The sequence below is a fragment of the Homarus americanus genome, unplaced genomic scaffold, assembly GCF_018991925.1.
Source record: "Homarus americanus isolate GMGI-L3 unplaced genomic scaffold, GMGI_Hamer_2.0 scaffold46577, whole genome shotgun sequence".
In the NCBI taxonomy this organism is placed as follows: Eukaryota; Metazoa; Arthropoda; class Malacostraca; order Decapoda; family Nephropidae; genus Homarus; species Homarus americanus.
The window spans coordinates 205,001-225,645 of NW_024750770.1; the positions used below are offsets into that span (position 1 = coordinate 205,001).

At 47.4% G+C, this 20,645-nt stretch overlaps 1 protein-coding gene across 12 annotated transcripts in view; it reads left to right on the plus strand.

Annotated features, from left to right (window-relative positions):
• Positions 1-20,645, plus strand: part of LOC121854184 — a 246,229-nt gene that overhangs the window by 69,886 nt on the left and 155,698 nt on the right. For all 12 annotated transcript variants that reach the window (XR_006086504.1, XR_006086503.1, XM_042348653.1 and 9 more), the window contains one exon: positions 3,365-3,415. Coding sequence is in view for 10 of the 12 variants with exons in the window: in XM_042348653.1 (XP_042204587.1) it covers positions 3,365-3,415 (51 nt within the window). In the remaining 2 variants the exon portion in view is untranslated. The remainder of the gene's footprint in view (positions 1-3,364; positions 3,416-20,645) is intronic.

Here is a 20,645-nt window from a genome sequence, read left to right on the forward strand (position 1 = left end):
GAAAGGAATTTAATCTTTTTATTGGGGTTTTAAGGAATGCAGTATTGTTTTTATTCCCACTTACACCATCGTTATTTGATAAAGTCAAAACAAAGGAATTTGATTTAATGATATGGATATTACAGGAGAGGGATCATCTGGAGATTACCCCCCCTCCCAGCCAGCTTATTCTACCTGAAGATTAACTACCCTAACGCTACCTAGGGGTTAGGTATTAGGCTAGCTTTAAGGTGGTTAATCTTCAGGTAAAATAGGGTGCTCGACGGGGGATCTTTTGGTTATACGAAGATGGCATCCAAAGGGTTAGGTTTGGTTAGGTTAGGTGAGTGACACTAGCGTACCCTGTAGAAAGTTAATCTTAGGGTTAGGTTAGGTTCACCCTCGGGTTACTTCCTCCTCTTATCAAGACAAACGGCGTCCAAGATGTGATGGCAGGAGGAGATACGGTAGTTCAGGACCCACCACCCAGTGACCTGTCCGTGACCCGCCCAGAGCTATTTAGTCTTAGTTAACCACCTCGTTTGTTGTCCCATGGCCTTGTACTCGGCCTCCTCACCCCTCCCTCTCTGCCACCCCTCTTTGTTACCCCCTCTCTGTTACCCCTTCTCTGTTACCCCTTCTCTGCCACCCTCTTTGCCACCTCACCCCTCCTTCTCTGCCACCCTTTATCTGTTACCCCTTTCTACCACCCTCATCCCCACCCCTCTCTGCCACCCTTGTCTGCTACCCTTCACACCCTCCCTTTCTCTGTTACACCTCTCTGCCCACCCCCACCCCTCACCCCCTCCTTCTTGCCACCCTTTCTCTGCCACCGCCACCCCTCATTCCCTCCCTTCTCTGCCACCCCTTTCTCTGCCACCCTCTCTGGCCCTCTTACCCCTAGGGACCACACTGCCACAGGTTAGGTTAGAATCCCCCTTTATTATTGCCTGGGGACACCTGACCGTCTCCCCTTCCTGAATGAGTTTATGATATATGTCGGAGGAAGATCACCTGAACCTTGGGTGTGTCTGTCTGTCTCTGTCTGTCTGGACTGGTAGACGTCCCCCCCCTTCCCACCTGGTCAGTCACTCATTGTACTGAAGATAATGCCTCTTGTGTTCCATCAGAGCACACACACACCTGCACGCACACATACCGACACACGCCCGGTAAGACACACACACACACACACACACACACACACACACACACACACACACACACACACACACACACACCTGCACCACATACCGACACACGCCCGGTAACACACACACACACACAGAGGATGGGCGGCCCTTGTGAGGTGTGTGTATACACATGACGCTACACCTACACCCTCCCCTCTACCTACACCCTCCCCTCTACACCTACACCCTCCTCTCTACACCTACACCCTCCTCTACACCTACACCTCCCTCTACACCTACACCCTCCCTCTACACCTACACCCTCCCCTCACCCACACCCTCCCTCTACACCTACACCCTCCCTCTACACCTACACCCTCCCTCTACACCTACACCCTCCCTCTACACCTACCCTCCCCTCTCACCTACACCCTCCCCTCACCCACACCCTCCCCTCTACACCTACACCCTCCCCTCTACACCCACACCCTCCCTCTACACTACACCCTCCCCTCTACACCTACACCCTCCCTCTACACCTACACCTCCCCACTCTACACCTCACCCTCCCTCACCTACACCTCCCTCTACCTACACCCTCCCCTCTACACCCACCCTCCCTCTCACCTACACCCTCCTCCTCACCCTCACCTCCCCTCCCACTACACCCTCCCCTCTACACCTACACCCTCCCTCTACACCCACCACCCCTCCCTCTACACCTACACCCTCCCCTCTACACCTACACCCTCCCTCTACACCTACACCCTCCCTCTACACCCACACCTCCCTCTCACCTACACCCTCCCCTCTACACCTACACCCTCCCCTCTACACCTACACCTCCCCTCTACACCTACACCCTCCCTCTCACCTACACCCTCCCCTCTACACCTACACTCCCTCCCTCACACCTACACCCTCCCTCTACACCTCCTCCCTCTACACCACCCTCCCCTCTACACCTACACCCTCCCTCTACACCTACACCTCCTCTACACCTACACCTCCCCTCTACACCTACACCCTCCCTCTACACCTACACCTCCCTCTACACCACACCCTCCCCTCTACACCTACACCCTCCCTCTACACCTACACCCTCCCTCTACACCCACACCCTCCCCTCTACACCTACACCTCCCCTCTACACCTACACCCTCCCCTCTACACCTACACCCTCCCTCTACACCTACACCCTCCCTCTACACCTACACCCTCCCTCTACACCACCCTCCCTCTACACCTACACCCTCCCCTCTACACCTCACCCTCCCTCCACCTACACCCTCCCTCACACCTACACCCTCCCTCTACACCTACACCCTCCCCTCTACACCCTACACCCTCCCTCTACACCCACACCCTCCCCTCTACACCTACACCCTCCCCTCTACACCCACCACCCCTCCCTCTACACCTACCACCCCTCTACACCTACACCCTCCCTCTCACCTACACCCTCCCTCTACACCTACACCCTCCCCTCTACCCACCCACCACCCTCCCTCTACCTACACCTCCCTCTACACCTACACCCTCCCCTCTACCCTACACCTCCCTCTACACCTACACCCTCCCTCTACACCTACACCTCCCCTCCACACCCCACACCTACACCCTCCCTCTACACCTACACCCTCCCCTCTACACCTACACCCTCCCTCTACCCACACCCTCCCTCTACACCTACACCTCCCTCTACACCTACACCTCCCTCTACACCACCTCCCTCTACACCTACACCTCCCCCTACACACCCCACACCCTCCCTCTACACCTACACCCTCCCCTCACACCCTACACCCTCCCTCTACACCTACACCCTCCCCTCTACACCACACCCTCCCCTCACCTACACCCTCCCTCTACACCTACACCCTCCCTACACCTACCCTCCCCACCTACACCCCTCCCCTCTACACCTACACCCTCCCTCTACACCTCACCCTCCCTCTCACCTACACCCTCCCTCTACACCTACACCCTCCCTCTACACCTACACCCTCCTTCTACACCCACCCTCCCCTTACGTGAAGACTTTTGCTACTATGGAACCACTGTAGAATTTGAGTCATGGTGTGTGTGTGTGTGTGTGTGTGTGTGTGTGTGTGTGTGTGTGTGTGGGTGTGTGTGTGTGTCTCTCTCGTGGGAATCTGAGGTTTGAGGTGGGTTTAACTGGTCCTCGTGATTTGATAGACCTCAGTATATGACCAGGACACACAAGTAATGTCATTATTTGTTCTTTACAGCAACGCGAGGGAAGCAACGATCGAGGCGAGGATGTTACCAGGAGGCAAACGGTGAGTAATTGTAATTGTAATTGAAACATTTTATTGAGAAAAACACAGATACTGAGTGGATAATAATAACAATATTAACATGGCTGAGACAGTTGAGAACCTGAGCTCTTGTAGGCACCTGATATATACTATACATTTATCTCAAGGAAGTATTATGTAACATTTAGTATCATCTGGGAATGGTACAATAGCATGGTAGTAATAAGTACATCTCATAATGTTACCACGGTTATCACCTAACCTAACCTAACCTAATCTGTATCACCATATATACAGTGTACGTGTACTTGGCAGTTTCTTCACATTGTCCTTTGTGTATAAAAGGTATGTCTGTTTTTTTAATGACAATGAGGCCGACTTTTCCCAACCCTCGTCCTTAACTGGTGTGGTGATTGTGGTAGGCGAGGTTCATCGCTCAGGTGGTGTGGCGGGTGTGGTTGGCGATGGGTGTCAGCTCAGGTGGTGTGGCGGGTCTGGTAGACGGGGGGTGTCTGATAGACGAAGAGGGTGTCAGCTCAGGTGGTGTGGCGGTTCCTGTGTGGGGGATCAGGTGTCTCCTGGGTATGTCGGAGGTGACCTACAGGTGTGTGTTACCTGGCCACTGGGTTTGATTATAGTCCCTCCCCTACCTAACCTCTCGTCCCCTCTCCGTACCCCTCCTCCCCCTCCCTCCTTCTTCACCCAGACTGTTGTAAAGCTGGAGACTGAGGCAGATGTTAAAAATTCTGTCATAACACGTGGTCTTACCCGTCCAAGATTAAAGGTCAGTAGTTCGACTGAATGGTTTTTGACCTTCCCAACTGGGTACAGGGTTTGTACAGGTAGGGTCCACGAACACGGGGTGAATCTTAATATCCAGGGTAACTATAAACCGTACCTTTACGACGCTACTGCTGGTGACGCCCATTACTGCTACCATGACTAGTCCTCAGCATGTCGTGCACGTGATGCTGCGCCTTAGACGTTGAAACTCCTGTTATGTTTTTTTTTATTTTAACTTGCCGGAGACCTGTCGCAGCAGCACCTAATACATAAGAACATAAGAAAATAAGGAGTCTGCAATAGGCCGTTTGGCATGTGCATGGCAGCTCCTGTCGAGAGTTGCTACCACTCTATCATCCATGAATCTATCCAGCCTCCTTTTGAAACTTTCCAGCGTTCCAGCACTTACTACAAAGTTGCTAAGCTTGTTCCACTCGTCCACCACCCTATTTGTGAACCAGTTCCTTCCTATCTCCCTCCTAAACCTAAACTTATCCAACTTAAATCCGTTGCTCCGAATCCTATCCTGCTCGGATATTATAAGAACTTTATTTAAGATATTGGTGAGTAGGGTTAAAACCGAGATAAGGAAAGCCAAGAGGAATAATGCGGTAAGGATAGCAAAGGGGAAGACAAACCCCAAAGGATTCTGCCAAATGTATCAAACTAAAACACGAGAAAAGATTGGACCAATACGGTGAGATACGCGGAAGAGCTACTGATAACGACGGAGAAATGAGCAATAATCTGAATAAATATTTTTCATCAGTTTTCACCACGAAAATTTAAACATGATACCCGAGGCACCGACTCTATTTAGAGATAATGAAGAAAACAAATTAAGTGAGATAGTAGTGACTAGTAACGATGTTAATAAGCAAATAGACAAACTGAAGCCCTAATGAGTCACCTGGTCGATGAGATATTTGCCAGAGTATTAAAGGAATGTAAGGAAGAGCTTAGTATGCCCTGAGCAAAGTTGTTTAACATGTCCTTAAAGACAGATGTAGTACCAAAATCCTGGAGGATAGCGAATGTAATACCGATTTTCAAGAAGGGGATAGATCACTATCCTCTAACTACCAATCAGTCTAACATCAATAATAGGCAAATTTATGGAAGCAATCATTTCAAACTCTATTCGAAATCACCTGGGCACCGATTGATCAATGATTCCCAGCATGGCCCTACAAGCGGACGTTCTTGTCTAACTAATCTATTAACATTCTTTTCATCAGTTTTCGAATCGGCGGACGAGGGGCCAATTATGATGTGGTATATCTCGACTTTAGCAAAGCCTTCGACAGAGTCCCCACGAAAGACTAATTAGAAGGTAGAAGGACATGGCATCAAAGGTAACACCCTTAAATGGATTAGGGCGTGGTTACAGGACAGGAAACAGTGAGTGAGCATTAACGGCACTAAGTTCATTGGAGCAACGTCACAAGGGGAGTTCCCCAATGCTCAGTATGTGTGTGTAGTGTAGTGTAGATAGTGTACCATGTGTAGTGTAGTGTAGATAGTGTACCATTTGTAGTGTAGTGTTGATAGTGTACCAAGTGTAGTGTAGTGTAGATAGTGTACCATCATTCCATTGGCCAGTAAGCTGACAAGAGGCGAGGAGGATGAGACACCAGAACACTGAGTCCTGGCCACACTACATATAAACATTGTGACCGTCTCAACTGCCGTAACCTTCCCCACCACAGCCTCAGGCCGGAGACTCCTGCAGGTCCCCAGCTGTTGTCACCATCTCCTCCTTCCATCCTGATCAAATATAGTTCCTTCCTTCCTTCCTCACACACGCGCACGCGCATGCACACACACACACACACACACACACACACACACACACACTCTACTCTACACAGATGAACGTGTACTGGGGCTCCCCACTAACCGCTCTTATCAATGGCCACTCAGGAAACGTAGGAAAAAACTCACAGGAAAAAAAGTAACAGGAACAAAAGTCATTGTCTAACCTAACCTAACCTAAACCTAACCTAACCTTACACTGGAAAAACCTGAAGAAAACAAATAAATGATCCGAAAGAAAATGAGACGTTTGGTTGTGTTGTGGCTTAAGGTAGAAAACTGTTAATTATTTATTAATAAGAATAAAGAAAAATGTCACGAAGGAGAGAGAGATAAAGAGATATTGATAAAGAGATAGAGAGGTAAAAGAGATAAAGAGATAGAGAGAGCGAGAGATAGAGAGAGCGAGACAGAGAGAGAAAGAGATGGAAAGAGAGAGATAATTTTCTTGCGTGGAATATAGAAAATGAATTAGAAATAGAGAAAAGGACAAGTTATCTCCCACAAGATCAGGATGGAGGACTGAGATAAGCCCAGCGGGAGACACCTTCAATAGATTATCTCCCTCTGAGGCTGTGGGCGGCGGATGGGTGGGCTGACAGGCTGGCAGTTTGGGTGGGTGGGCTCGTGGCAGGCAGACTGACGGCAAGGCGAACGGACTGGCAGGTGAGGGAAGTGGGCGGATGGGCGTGGAGCAGACGAACTGGTAGATGGGAAGCAGGTAAACGGGAAGCAGGTAGACAGGTAAGTACATGAGAAGCGGGAGAGCAGACAGGTAGATGGAAAGCAGAAAGGCAGATAAGCAGACGGGTAAATGGAACTGAAAGAGGGGGGCAGGGGGGTTGGCTGTGTGGGCGGGCATGGTGGGGGGGTGGCTGTGTGGGCGTAGTTGAGGGCCTTGCCTAACTACACACCAGGGAGTCATAAATCCTTCACTCCCGAGAAAGCTTACAAGAGGTAGCGGCCAGTACACACACACACACACACACACACACACACACACACGTACGTTACTTTCCTACTTTTTTACGAATTTAAACAATCCTACTTATACCCAACCACCACACTTGTACCCAACCACCCATGACAGTTACCCAAGCAGAAGGAAGGGTCACTAGGCTGTGTGTGGGTCGTCGGCTGGTCATCAGTTTGTGACCGTGGTGTAATTGTGTGTGTGTGTGTGTGTGTGTGTGTGTGTGGAGAGTAGATATTATTTCATGTCTTTGTTTAAGTTTCAAAATGTGATATTTATTTCTTCATGAGTTTGGCTTTGATAAAATGTCAGTGAAAATAAATCCTTCAGTTCTTTATTTTGACAGAGGATGCATTGATAACTATATATTTCGTAATTATTAAAGTTCAAGACAATACACAAATTTAAATCGAATATGAGGTAAAAAACTCGTTAACGTATATTTAAATAATAAAAAATAAATTAACATTGATGTTTATAAGAGTAACGGATATAACGGTTATTTCGCGTTACCTTGACAATATGTTCCAATAAGAACACTGGTCCCACTATACCGACCGCCACTGTAGCCCAGGCAGGCACGAGGGAACCGAATATTGTGTCTGTGGCCGATTTAGCTGTCATTCTGGGCGACAGGAACAGATTCAGCTTTTCTTAGAGATGTGTGTGTGAGAGAGAGAGAGAGAGTATCGTAAAACGGGTATAATTATCCCACGATCATGATAGGAATTGAAATGTTTCAGAAATAGGTTCTGTAGGAGTTATGGAAGAAGTAGGTCAGAGACAACAATAGGGAGGGTGGATCCTACACACACACACACACACACACACACACACACACACACACACACACGGGAAAGTATTTGGATGCATTGTTACCTCGGCATTGAAATCTTTCACTCACGACCAAACTATATAATTTTTTTGTCTATGTATTTTGTGGGTTTTTCTTCTTGTGCTGGTATGTATGAATGTCTTTGTTTTGACACACACACACACACACACACACCACACCCACACACACCCCACACACACACTAAACTTGTTAAAGACATCGAATTTCCCACACGTCAACCAGCGCCTGCCCTCCCTCTTCCTCTATCTCTTAGGCTAAATATCTCTTTATCTCTCCTTCTCCTCAGGTTAACTCAGATGTTCTCTTTCCAATCAGACTCAACTCTTAAAGTAGGTTATGCTGGACCACCTACCACAGGTTATACTCTAGGTAAATACTGTATGTACACCTGTATATATGTATCTAAGTTCTCATTGATTTAGTATGATCAGAAACAGTGCAGGTATACAGACAATGGTAAACGCTTAAAGTGATTCGACCAATGATAGCCCAACAAAGTCAATCACGTGTTTATTTTCCCTGAAGAATCTGGTATGGGTGTTGGAGTCGAGTTTACAATGGGAGGAAAAATCTCTGTGTGTTTTGTTAAGTGATGATTATTTCTTCTATCACCGGTTATTTTTATTTCCTCAATTATATTTATCCCAGAATTCATTTTTTTTTCTCCTGAACAAATATTACAGCCTTTAGTTTATAATTTCCTTGAGTTTTATTTGGTATTGTTTAGACGGCTAATGGTTGGCTGGCTGGCTTGAGTCTTTATGCTACCCACTCATCCACCAGTTGAAAATAAAGCACCTCTTCCTTCCATTGTACTGAAGACGTCAAAACATTTTTCTTAGGAATTTTGTCTGTGTTAAATATTTGTACGTGTTGTTGTTGTTGTTGTTGTTGTTGTTGTTGTTGTTGTTGTGGTTGTTGTTTGGGTGATACAGCTACCAGGGTCACTGAGCAACGACCACAGATTTCTACTTTCTCTAGAAGAAGCGAAGGTAAACAAAAAATTTAAGGCACTGCAATAAACCTACCGTTCTTGTGTGTGTGTGTGTGTGTGTGTGTGTGTGCGTGTGTGTGTGTGTGTGTGTGTGTGTGTGTGTGTGTGTGTGTTTTGTTGTTGTTGTTGTTGTTGTTTAATGAACGCTCCCCCATGTTAACTCACAGGTAATGAGCGTACCCCTGTGTTAATTTACAGGTATAGACTCGTTAACTAGGTTGCCTCGCTTTGTTAGAGTGTTAATTATAACTTATGGACTGGGGACGGAAGGTAAGGTTGAGTTAAGTCCCTGCCAGATGGACGGACCCGATGACCTACCCAGCTGGAGGAGGAGCCAGCTGTAGAAGAGAAACGGGTGGGCTGGTAGGGCAGTCGGGGGATGGACCAGCTGTGGAACGAACCAGTTATGAGACGAACCAGCTGTGGGACGAACCAGCTGTGAGGAACTAGTTGTGAGACGAACCAGCTGTGAGGAACTAGCTGTGAGACGAACCAGCTGTGAGACGAACCAACCGTGGAATGCACCAGCTGTGAGGAACTAGCTGTGAGACGAACCAACTGTGGAATGAACCAGCTGTGGAACGGACCAGCATTGGGACGGGCAGATGGACAGGCCAGCACCAGACACCCTACAATTTCAGATAATCGACGGTGATTTCCATTTAGGAGCTAAAGTCAAGTTCAGGGTTAGGGTGAGTTAGGGCCGGGGGCAAGTCAGGAGGGGCCGGAATGGGACACGTGGGGAGGAGGGTGTTGAAGGGATTGGAGCACGTCAAGGGTGTGGGTAGGGATAAGGAGGAGAATGGGTAGGATAGTTAGGGTGAGGGATGCTGTTATCTGTGAGGGGTGGAGATGAGGATGATGAGAGAGAGCGAGAGGAAAGAGAGAGAGAGAGAGAGAGAGAGAGCCGGGTTCACTGGGTAGAAGACAGACGTTGGTAGCAGTGCCACGGGATATTTTCACCTCCGCGATACAGTCCCTCCTTCCTCCGCGATACAGTCCCTCCCTCCCTCCCTCCGCAACACAGTCCTTCCTCCTCCGCGATACAGTCCCTCCCTTCTCCCGCGATACATTCCTTCCCCTTCTCCGCAATACAGTCCTCCCTTCTCCGCGATACATTCCTTCCCTCCTCCCGCGATACTGTCCCTCCCTCCGCGATACAGTTCCTTCTTCCTCCGCGATACAGTCCCTCCCTCCCTCCGCGATACAGTCCCTCCCTCCTCCCATGACAGTCCTCCCTCCGCGATACAGTCCCTCCCTCTTTCCGCGATACAGTCCCCTCCCTCCCAATGTTACTGGTTGATGAAAACCACCGCGTAAAATGCAACTAGAGCTGTAGACGTTGGTGATACGGAGGAGGGAGAGAGTGGGTTTGGGCCGTGGGGATTAGAATGGAGGAGGATGCATGGAGATGAAAGGAATGTGGAGAATAGAAGATAATAATTGGAGGTATACGGAAGGGACATAGGGAAGAGGGGAGGGTTGATGTACAGAGGGGACGTGGGGTAGGGAATGAAAGAGGAATCATGGAAAAGGAATGTAGCGATGGAGGATTAAAGTATAGAGTGAAAGATGTATGGAAGATGGAATGCGGTACCTGGGGTAAGGATGGAATTAGAGGGATGGATGGATGAGTGAGGATAGAGATGGATTCAGGGTATAAATGTATGAAACGTGGATGACCATGGAGAGAATTGGAGGAGTGGCAAAGCAAAGAGAGGAAGGAACGTAGTGGAGTAAGCCACGAAGGAGAAGGAAGAGGAGGAGTAAGAGGAGGAGTAAGAAGACGAAGAGGAGGAATAAGAAGAGGAAGAGGAGGAGGAAGAAGAGGAAGAGGAGGAGGAAGAATGGGGCATGTTGAAGGGAGGTTGAGACCAGAGAGCCATTGTAGAGAGTCAAGGGAACACCTGCCACTGTATTCTTATGGTAATGCTGGGGCCACGACTATCACGGGGCAGCGGCCAAGGTTAGATTAGGTTAAGTTAGGTTAGATTAAGTTAAGTTAGGTTAGATTAGATTAAGTTAGGTTAGGTTAGGTTAGGTTAAGTTAGGTTAGGTTAGATTAGATTACATACAGCAAGGAAAAGACGAGCATTGTTTGAAGGTGATACCATACATGTTTCTTCAGAAGTCACCTGTCCATTGAAGAAGTAATTACCTGTGATATAAAGGGTTGAGTGGGGGCTACAAACACCTTACTGTCCTGTTGATCAAGTTCATCACCCGGATTTAATAACAGGAATAGTTGAAGTTCCGGGTTATAGAACAACTACTGGAGTAAGGTTTATATATATTGGTTATGTCCTCCATACCTGCCACCTACCACCTCACAATCAACACACCTGTCACCTCATCTCACAACCAACACACCTGTCACCTCATCTCCAACCAACACACCTACCAGCTCATCTCACAATCAACACACCTGTCACCTCATCTCACAACCAACACACCCTCATCTCACAACCAACACACCTGTCACCTCATCTCACAACCAACACACCTGCCAGCTCATCTCACAACCAACACACCTGTCACCTCATCTCACACAACACCTGCCAGCTCATCTCACAACCAACACACCTGCCAGCTCATCTCACAACCAACACACCTGTCACCTCATCTCACAACCAACACACCTGCCAGCTCATCTCACAACCAACACACCTGTCACCTCATCTCACAACCAACACACCTGTCACCTCACTTCACCAACACACCTGTCACCTCACTTCACCAACACACCTGTCACCTCACATAACCAACACACCTGTCACCTCACATAACCAACACACCTGTCACCTCACCTGTGCTCTTAGGTTAATTAGACAAACACACACCTAACCTAACTCTCCTCCAGTACACCACCTTGAGAATCTATGACGAATTTTAACTCCGTGTTACACTGTGGTGGTGAGGAAGCTTGTGGGAGTGTAGCGAGAGGTAATGAGTCAGTTTCCGTGTAGGTGAATGGAGCTAACAGTTACATGGGAGTATATACCGTATTGTACCGTATATAAGCCGTATTGTACCGTATATAAGCCGTATTGTACCGTATTGTACCGTATATAAGCCGTATTGTACCGTATTGTACCGTATATAAGCCGTATTGTACCGTATTGTACCGTATATAAGCCGTATTGTACCGTATTGTACCGTATATAAGCCGTATTGTACCGTATTGTACCGTATATAAGCGTATTGTACCGTTACCGTATATAAGCCGTATTGTACCGTATTGTACGATAAAACTATTCTATAACTATCCATTGTACCTATAAGCCGTATTTACCGTATTGTACCGTATATAGCCGTATTGTACCGTATATAAGCCGTATTGTACCGTATTGTACTGCATAAAGCCGTATTGTACCGTATATAAGCCGCCCCATGCTATCAGAGCTGTTGGCAGAGTTCCTTCTAGTATAACGTTGATATAGGGAATATATCAGTTTATTTATATAGATTATAGGGTAAAATATATATAAATTGATTTAGACTTTATGATGAAATAAGATCTAGGATATAATTTCATATTTGATTTACGATGATGTAATGAGGAAATGCTACAGTAACATACATTATGGTGTGTGTGTGTGTGTGTGTGTGTGTGTGTGTGTGTGTGTGTGTGTGTGTGTGTGTGTGTGTGTGTGTGTGTGTGTGTGTGTGTGTGTGTGTGTGTGTGTGTGTGTGTGTGTGTTTTAATATTCCTTTGTCTTTATATCAACTGAGGTGTTTGTGTGGCTTGTATCATGGAGGGCGTAGCACTTGTTTTTGTGTGTTGTTTTTTATACGATGCATTGAGATAAACCCATAAACGTATAGGCAGGTGGTCAGGCAGAGGGAGTTACCAGGATACTCGTCTCTAGATTGTAAACAGTGAGGAGGCGCCATCTTGTGCCAGCCATACTCAGGTGTTATACCATGAAAAACAATTTATTTCTTGGTAGCAGTTGTGTGTGGCGTGGTAACCGCCGGCTGCCTGGGTGTTGTGGGTCACGCCAATGTTTCGTAAGTTCTGTTGTAAGTTCTTCACCACAGGTTCTTAAGTTCCGCTCAAGTTCCATTACAGTTCCGGTGCATTAAGTTCCACTCAGTATTATGATTTTTTTTGGCCAGAGATTCTAAAGTTCCTACCAAGTTCCACTGCACTTCCGATAAGTTCTTCCCCCACAGGATCTTAAGTTCCAACCCAGGTTTCCAGTATAGTTCCGATGCATTAAGTTCCGTTCGGTATTGTTTAGTTCGTCCCCAGAGGTTTTAAGTTCTAGTGAGTTGGTCTCAGTTCCGGTGCCACGAGTCCCGCTTACGGCACAGTAAAGCTCTTCCGGGATGGTAAGCCCCCCTTCCCCTCCCCCTCCCCCCTCCCCTAAGGCATAGAAACTACAACATATCTATAGGGAGTCGTGAGCCTTGTAATGGTACAGTGTTATGTCTTTCAAATTGCAGGTCGTAAATTTCACTCTAAGACGTAAGTCTACTCCTTACTCTCCCTCACCCCTCACCAGGTAACTCCCCTCACCCCTCCAGGTAACTCACTACCCCCCCACCAGGTAACTCGCTCACCCACCCCAGGTACCCACCAGGTAACTCCGCTCACCCACCACCAGGTACCCCCCACTAGGTAACTCCGCTCACCCACCACCGAGTAGCCCCCACCACCAGGTAACCCCCACTAGGTAACTCCCTCACCCCCCACCAGGTAACCCCCCTCTCCCCCCAACAACACAGTGGCCTTGTATAGTATTTTGGTGTATTGATGCAGAGGCAAGCTGATGGTAGAGTGACCACGTTGGCAGGCCTCTGGAGGTACACTCATAACCAACACACCTGCTGCCACCTTACCTTACACCCAACACACCTGCCTGCCACCTTGCCTTACACCACACACCTGCCCTGCCACCACCTTACACCCAACACACCTGCCCTGCCACCTTACCTTACATCAACACACCTGCCCTGCCACCTTTGCCTTACACCCAACACCTGCACTGCCTTACCTTCACCCAACCCACCTGCCCTGCCACCTTACCTTCACCCAACACCTGCCCTGCCACCTTACCTTACACCCAACACACCTGCTGCCACCTTACCTTACACCCAACACCTGCCCTGCCACCTTACCTTACACCCAACACACCTGCCCCTGCCACCTTACCTTACACCCAACACACCTGCCCTGCCACCTTTACCTTACACCCAACACACCTGCCCTGCCACCTTTACCTCACACCCAACCCACCTGCCCTGCCACCTTCACACCCAACACACCTGCCCTGCCACCTTACCTTACACCCAACACCTGCCCTGCCACCTTACCTTACACCCAACACACCTGCCCTGCCTTTACCTTACACCCAACACACCTGCACTGCCACCTTACCTTACACCCAACACACCTGCCTGCCACCTTACCTTACACCCAACACACCTGCCCTGTCACCTTACCTCCCACCCAACACACCTGCCACCTTACCTCCCACCAAACACACCTGCCACCTTACCTCCCACCCAACACACCTGCCACCTTACCTCCCACCAAACACACCTGCCACCTTACCTCCCACCAAGCACTGTCACTTACCTCCACCAAACACACCTGCCACCTTACCTCACCAAACACACCTGCCACCTAACCTAACCTCATCTTTCTAAGTTCTGCTAAATTCCGTCGTTATTTTATCACTAAGATGACTAGAATTTTATGTGATTGTCCGGTATTTATCGTCCCCAGCCGTAAACTGGTTCTGTGTTGTCATAATGCATGTTTTCTGTATAAGTGGGGATCAGTTTACCCCCCGCCCCGCCCCGCCCGCCCCACCCGCCCCGCCCGCCCACCCCGCCCCACCGCCCCGCCCGCCGCCCGCCCCGCCCCGCCCACCCACCCCACCCACGCCCACTGCCCCGCGCCCCACCCCGCCCGCCCCACCAGCCTCAACTCAAACCAGGAAAGCATTTACAGGGATCCGACTCGCACACTTGCCTGGGTCATAAGCCTCGAGTATTATTAATATATATTGTACTTTCCTTCAATTTCCTTTAACTCACATTCGTTTATAAGTCTCAGATTGTTATTTTTTTATCGTTGCTTTAAGTTTAAGATTAGGTGAATAGATTAAAAGAACTAAACATGTGCATAATTCTCCGGTGTGTGGAGGAGAGAGAGAGAGAGAGAGAGAGAGAGAGAGAGAGAGGGGGGTTGGCACACATGGGGCTGTAAGTCATCCACGGTGTGAGGTGTGGCCCTACTCCTCGTGACGCAGGGAGAGGTGTGGCCCTACTTCCTCCTGACGCAGGGAAGGTGTGGCCCTACTTTCGTGACGCAGGGAGGTGTGGCGGCATCAGGGAGAAGTAGGCAAGGCAAGGCAGTAGTGGTCGTCATCCATGAGATAAAAATCGTTTGTATGAAAAATTTATCGATTTAAATCAGGTTTGGTGAGGAGGGAGGGGAGAGTGAGTGAGTGAAGTGATGAGAGGGGCGAGTGGTGTAGGGAAGTGGGTGGTGAGGGAGTAGTGGAAGGAAAGGAGGAGGATGAGCAACTGGTGAGAGGGAGGAGGAAGGAATAAAGAAAGAAAAGAAGGAAGGAAGGGAGGGAGGGAGGAAGTAGAAAAGTGTTGCTAGGTCACAACTCAAAATAATATGGTCATTAGTATTCCCGAACACGTCTGAACATGTTACCTTCTTGTTTACTAATACGTCATTATCATCTTCAATGTTTACGTTTCTTCCACAATAATACCGACAGTGAGATATATTTAATATTATTTACACAAGTACCTTATAAGGATTTAGCTTAAGAAGACGAGTGTGGTTGGATGGTTAGGTTAGATTGGATGGTTTATTGACCTCACCATGTATGGATGATGACCCGTGTTGTGTTTGTGGGTAATAAATAAATCTTGTTGCTTTTTGTCTCAGACTGGAGAGGCGAGAGGCGGCTTATATAAGGTAATTGACAACAGTTAACACATGACTTCTAGTTTACGATTGGAAACTTGCTGCGTCACTCATGAGAACCTCGCTTGTTGACTGTCGTTTACTGAGTGTTGATCTTCACTTGTTTATATGTCATCACACTATATAAGACACTTCACTATAACATTCATTAATAATTTGTCTTAATGTTTATAGTTTATTATTTCAATGTCAACCCTAGAACTTTTTTAAATAGTGTATTTTAAAGGTATTTAAGTTAGTGTATTGGTAGAGAGAGAGAGAGAGAGAGAGAGACCCGGCCAGGTGCGGGAGTGTGGCCTCTACCTCACCACCTGTCACCATATTCAGCCATTGGGGTCAGTCTCACCACAACCACCTTACTGATGCACCACCGACCGGAATCCCCCCACCACCCGCCATCCCTTATACCACTATCTTGACCCCTCAGGCGATGATGACACTTACCTGCCAGTCATTACACCTGGTCATGAACTTCCGTGCTGTTGTAACGTTCAGTAAGAATGGTGGTGGAGTGTGGTGACGGCGAGGGAGGTGTATATAGTGTGTAGATGATGGTGATGGTGATGGTGGTGAAGGTTGGTAGTGGTGGTGACGGCGGCGGCTCCTGAGCGAGTTTCAACTCCACATAGGCTAATTTGCGGCCTTTATATCCTTTTCGCTGGTTGAGAAACTAAGACCAAAGTGAGAGGAGCAAAGTAGACAGGTGAGCTGTTAGCCAGGTAATTCAACAAGTAGATCACTTCACCTTAAAAAAAAAGAGAGAGATAATACGAGGCCTTAACTCTGGAGTCACCCTGACGACCTTACTGCCTATGAGTCGACGCGACAAAAGAATCCACTTGAGTCGTATCTCAAGTGAGATCGAAACTCTCGACCGACGCTCAAGACGAGGATTATGATAATGTGGTGCTCGGGACGCGCCACCCTAGGGTGTGGCTCTGGGCCTGTGTGGCTCTGCACCACACACGGGGAATGATTAAACCAGGCACGTGTTGTGTTGACTTTACCAAACAGGAAGCGATCAGAGACTACGACTATAGCGGTCACTCTAGTGTAGTGTGTCATTTAAAGGCGGCTTATCTTAGGGGTACAGCGGCTGCAGGGATCCAGTGTTCTTCAGCCCTTAAGACCATCCCGCTGTGAATTGGTACCTAATTTAACAGATGGAAGAAGTGAAGGTTATTGGTTACGCTGCCCCTTTCTACACATAGGAATGTCTCAGTATTAAGTATCTACACTGTTCCTCGAGGGTCGGCTGGCCTGTGTTTCTGTTCCCTGCTCATGTCTACCTTGGCGTCACACCTTCCTCACAGTGTGGGGCAGTGATCCCCCCACCACCTACACTCTCTAACGTGCAACAACGCTCTCTTGCACCACCACCGCCCGTACCCTCCTTCTTAGGCCGCCACGCCCGTGAAACTCGCAGCTGTGGTTCCTGTGGCGAAGAGAGGGAGAGATCGGGCCATAGCCGCCCACACCGTCGTTACTGTATCGCCCCCGCCCAGACCAACGGGCAACAGTCAGATCCGAACTTTCATAATAAACACGTGGGTTAGGTTAGGTTACTTGTAGGTTGGATGGATATATTAGCGATAGGGGTTGGGTGTACACGGGACTGCTCAGTATGGACCAATAGGCTCACTGCAGTTTCCTCCATTCTTATGGTCTTATGGTCAGTACACGTTGTCAATCTAATTAGTGGAACAGGTGAGGCAGCCCAAGATGTTGAGGACACTTGGTATTGTAGATATGGAAGATGGGGACCTAACCTGACCTATATGTTATTGGAAAACAAACCTCAGTCTATGATTTATTATATAGAAGGTGTCACACAGGTTTTACGATATCCCTACGTACGAGCGATGGGATATAACGTATTCCTTATCTATCTATCTATCTATCTATCTATCTATCTATCTATGTCTGTTTTGACTTACGAGTTCTTTAGTATTTTTAATCAACTTTGTCCAAAAATTTTCAATGGACTTTCACAAAACTTGGCGTAAACGGTGTATACTGTAGTACAAGTATGGGTAAAGTACATGTACATAAACAATGATGGTGTCGCCCGTTGTTATATAGCACTGTATTGACCTGTAACCTATGGGGGGAGGTGAGGGGTGAAACGATATAAGGCATTTTTTCGTGTATCTAGTTCTCTGTATAGCTTAATCATGATTATTTTAACCTTGTCATTGGTCTGTTCCATTTCGCGTTTAATTTAATAGCCTTATATTAGTGAGCGTTTATATTAGCTCTTAGTACTGTATATTTGGCGTGTTAGTGAAAATCTTCCTCTGTTTATTTCTGTCGTGGTCAATAACGAGAATTAAAACATAAGAAATATAAATAACTAAAGATCTTCTATATAGTTTTGTATCTTCTCTGTTTCTCCTGTGGCTTCACGACGTCTTCTAAAATTGCACTAGAAAATTGAGCATCTTGTGTAGAAGCGGGCGGAGGCATTCTTCCCTCCTCTCTCGTCTCTTATGCTGGTTACTGCTGGGCGATATTTACGATACATAAACTGAAACAAATTGATGCGGCGTGTGTTCCTCTCTCTCTCTCTCTCTCGTGTAGCTTACTGTAAACATAAGTACTGTATCAATAGACCCGATCTGACAGTCCGTCCATGCTTAATGTGGAACAGTGGAACGATTTAGCAAGAGGAGAACCGTACTAGTTTTTACAGGTAAGTTCCCAGCAGTTTGGTGAGGGCGCTGGGTGGAGGAAGGCGGGAGGACGCTGGGTGAAGGAGGGCGGTAGGACGCTAGGTGGAGAAGAAGAGGTCTGACGATAGGTGCATCTGGTGGGCGTCGTACATGGACACACCACGCCCACACGTTAACGTCTCACACATTCCGCCTCTAGCATACACACAGCTTATCGATACTATAAAGTCTAAGCCATGATGACTTTCTGCGCCTCCTTCAGAAGTGTTGGCTAGGTGTTGATGATAAACAATATAGATAGGGTGTTAACTGTGTGGAAGATGGTTGATAGGAGTGTGGAGTGAGGAGTGTGGAGTGAGGAGTGTGGAGGAGGAGATGTTGTCAGTGGCGGCGATCGAGGCACTCCACCCTGTCCCTGCTTCCCTCCGCCTCCCGTCTCAAGGGCACCTCCAACTGTCCTGTCTGTCTGTCTAGTGTTGTGATGCACTTCTCAACACCCCCTTCTTTAGTGACCCCCAGGCTGTTGCTGATCCTCCTTCTTCTTCCCCCTTTCCTTCTTCTTCCCCTTTTCCTTCTTCTCTCTTTCCTTCTCCATTGTCTCCATCCCTTCCTTTTACTGCTGTTTTCTTTACTCGCTGCTGCCGTTATTGTTCTTATTGTTTGTTGCTGTGGCGTGTTGTTCTTCAATACTGCTGGTAACCTAACCTAACCTACCTACCCTACCCTACCCTACCCTATTGTGTAGTGTAGAGAGTGTATGTGTAGTGTAGTGTACATAGTGTACCATGTGTAGTGTAGTGTACCATGTGTAGTGTAGATAGTGTACCATGTGTAGTGTAGTGGGAGCATATATTGTCGGTTTTAGATTCCAGACTACTCGACGATACACCTTTCAACTCCTTAACGTAACACGGGACTAATATACACACACTTACAGTTGGTTTAGTAAATATTGTTGTTTGGTTTACATACTGAAATACTGTGCTTTGTTTACCTGGCTTTAGATGGATGTAAATGATCTTGTTTACAGGTTGTTGTTTACAGAGTTGAAGATATACGCGGTATGTGTTTACTTGTAGTCATGGCAACTCATTACGTGTGTGTGTGTGTGTGTGTGTTTGATTCACCTCAGCAGCCACCCACACACGCCCACACGCCCCGACCTTGACATAGGGGCGTGGGGAGAGTGGGGGAGGGATGAGTGGGGAAGAGGGAGGAAGGTTGCCATGGGAGGATGACAAGTGAAGAAGATTATGCGCAGTGTTTATATGTGTGTGTGTGTGTTTATGTAAGTGTCTTGTGTGTGTATGTATTGTACGTCCTATGTGTTGATGATGCCGCGTCTCGTGTGTTAATGGTGAGTCATTGTAACAACAGATGACGTCATTAGGATTAGGCATTAGTGATGATGCTGTAATGCCCCCTAGTGCTGGCTGACTGGGTGATTACAGTGTTATGTGACTGTACTTGTCTTCTGTAACACACACACACACACACACACACACACACAGGAATATGGTAACTACAGTGATGATGAACTAAACTATAATGTGTATATTCATGAAATATCTCTCTCTCCTCTCTCTCTCTCTCTCTCTCTCATACCAGTACTAATGTTTATTTTCTTCATTCACAGGTGAGTTGTATAATGACCCGCTGACAATGAAGGAACTCAGGTGATATAAATTAGAATGCCTAACCTAACGCTAACCTGACCTATCCTAACGCTAACCTGACCTATCTAACGCTAACCTGACCTAACCTAACGCTAACCTGACCTAACCTAACGCTACTTGACCTGACCTAACGCTAACCTGACCTACAACGCTAACTGACCTATCTAACCTGGCCTAACCTAACCTAACCTGACCTAACCTAACGCTAACCTGACCTAACCTAACGCTAACCTGACCTGACCTAACGCTAACCTGACCTGACCTAACCTAACCTGACCTAACCTCGACTACCTGTACACTAGACCAACCTGATCAAATGTTATTATGTATATGCTAAAATGCTAGTTACCTGTACACCCTTTATGGAAGAATCAGCCTTCGTGTTAATAAAGAAAATTTAAAGAATGTAAAAAAAATGTTAAATTATAAGCTATACGAGAAGAGGAAATCTTAAGTTTCATAGTTAGGTTTAAAGGGTTGAATTACGAGTACGAATTGGTTGTTAAGGAGAGTGGTGGTAGTTA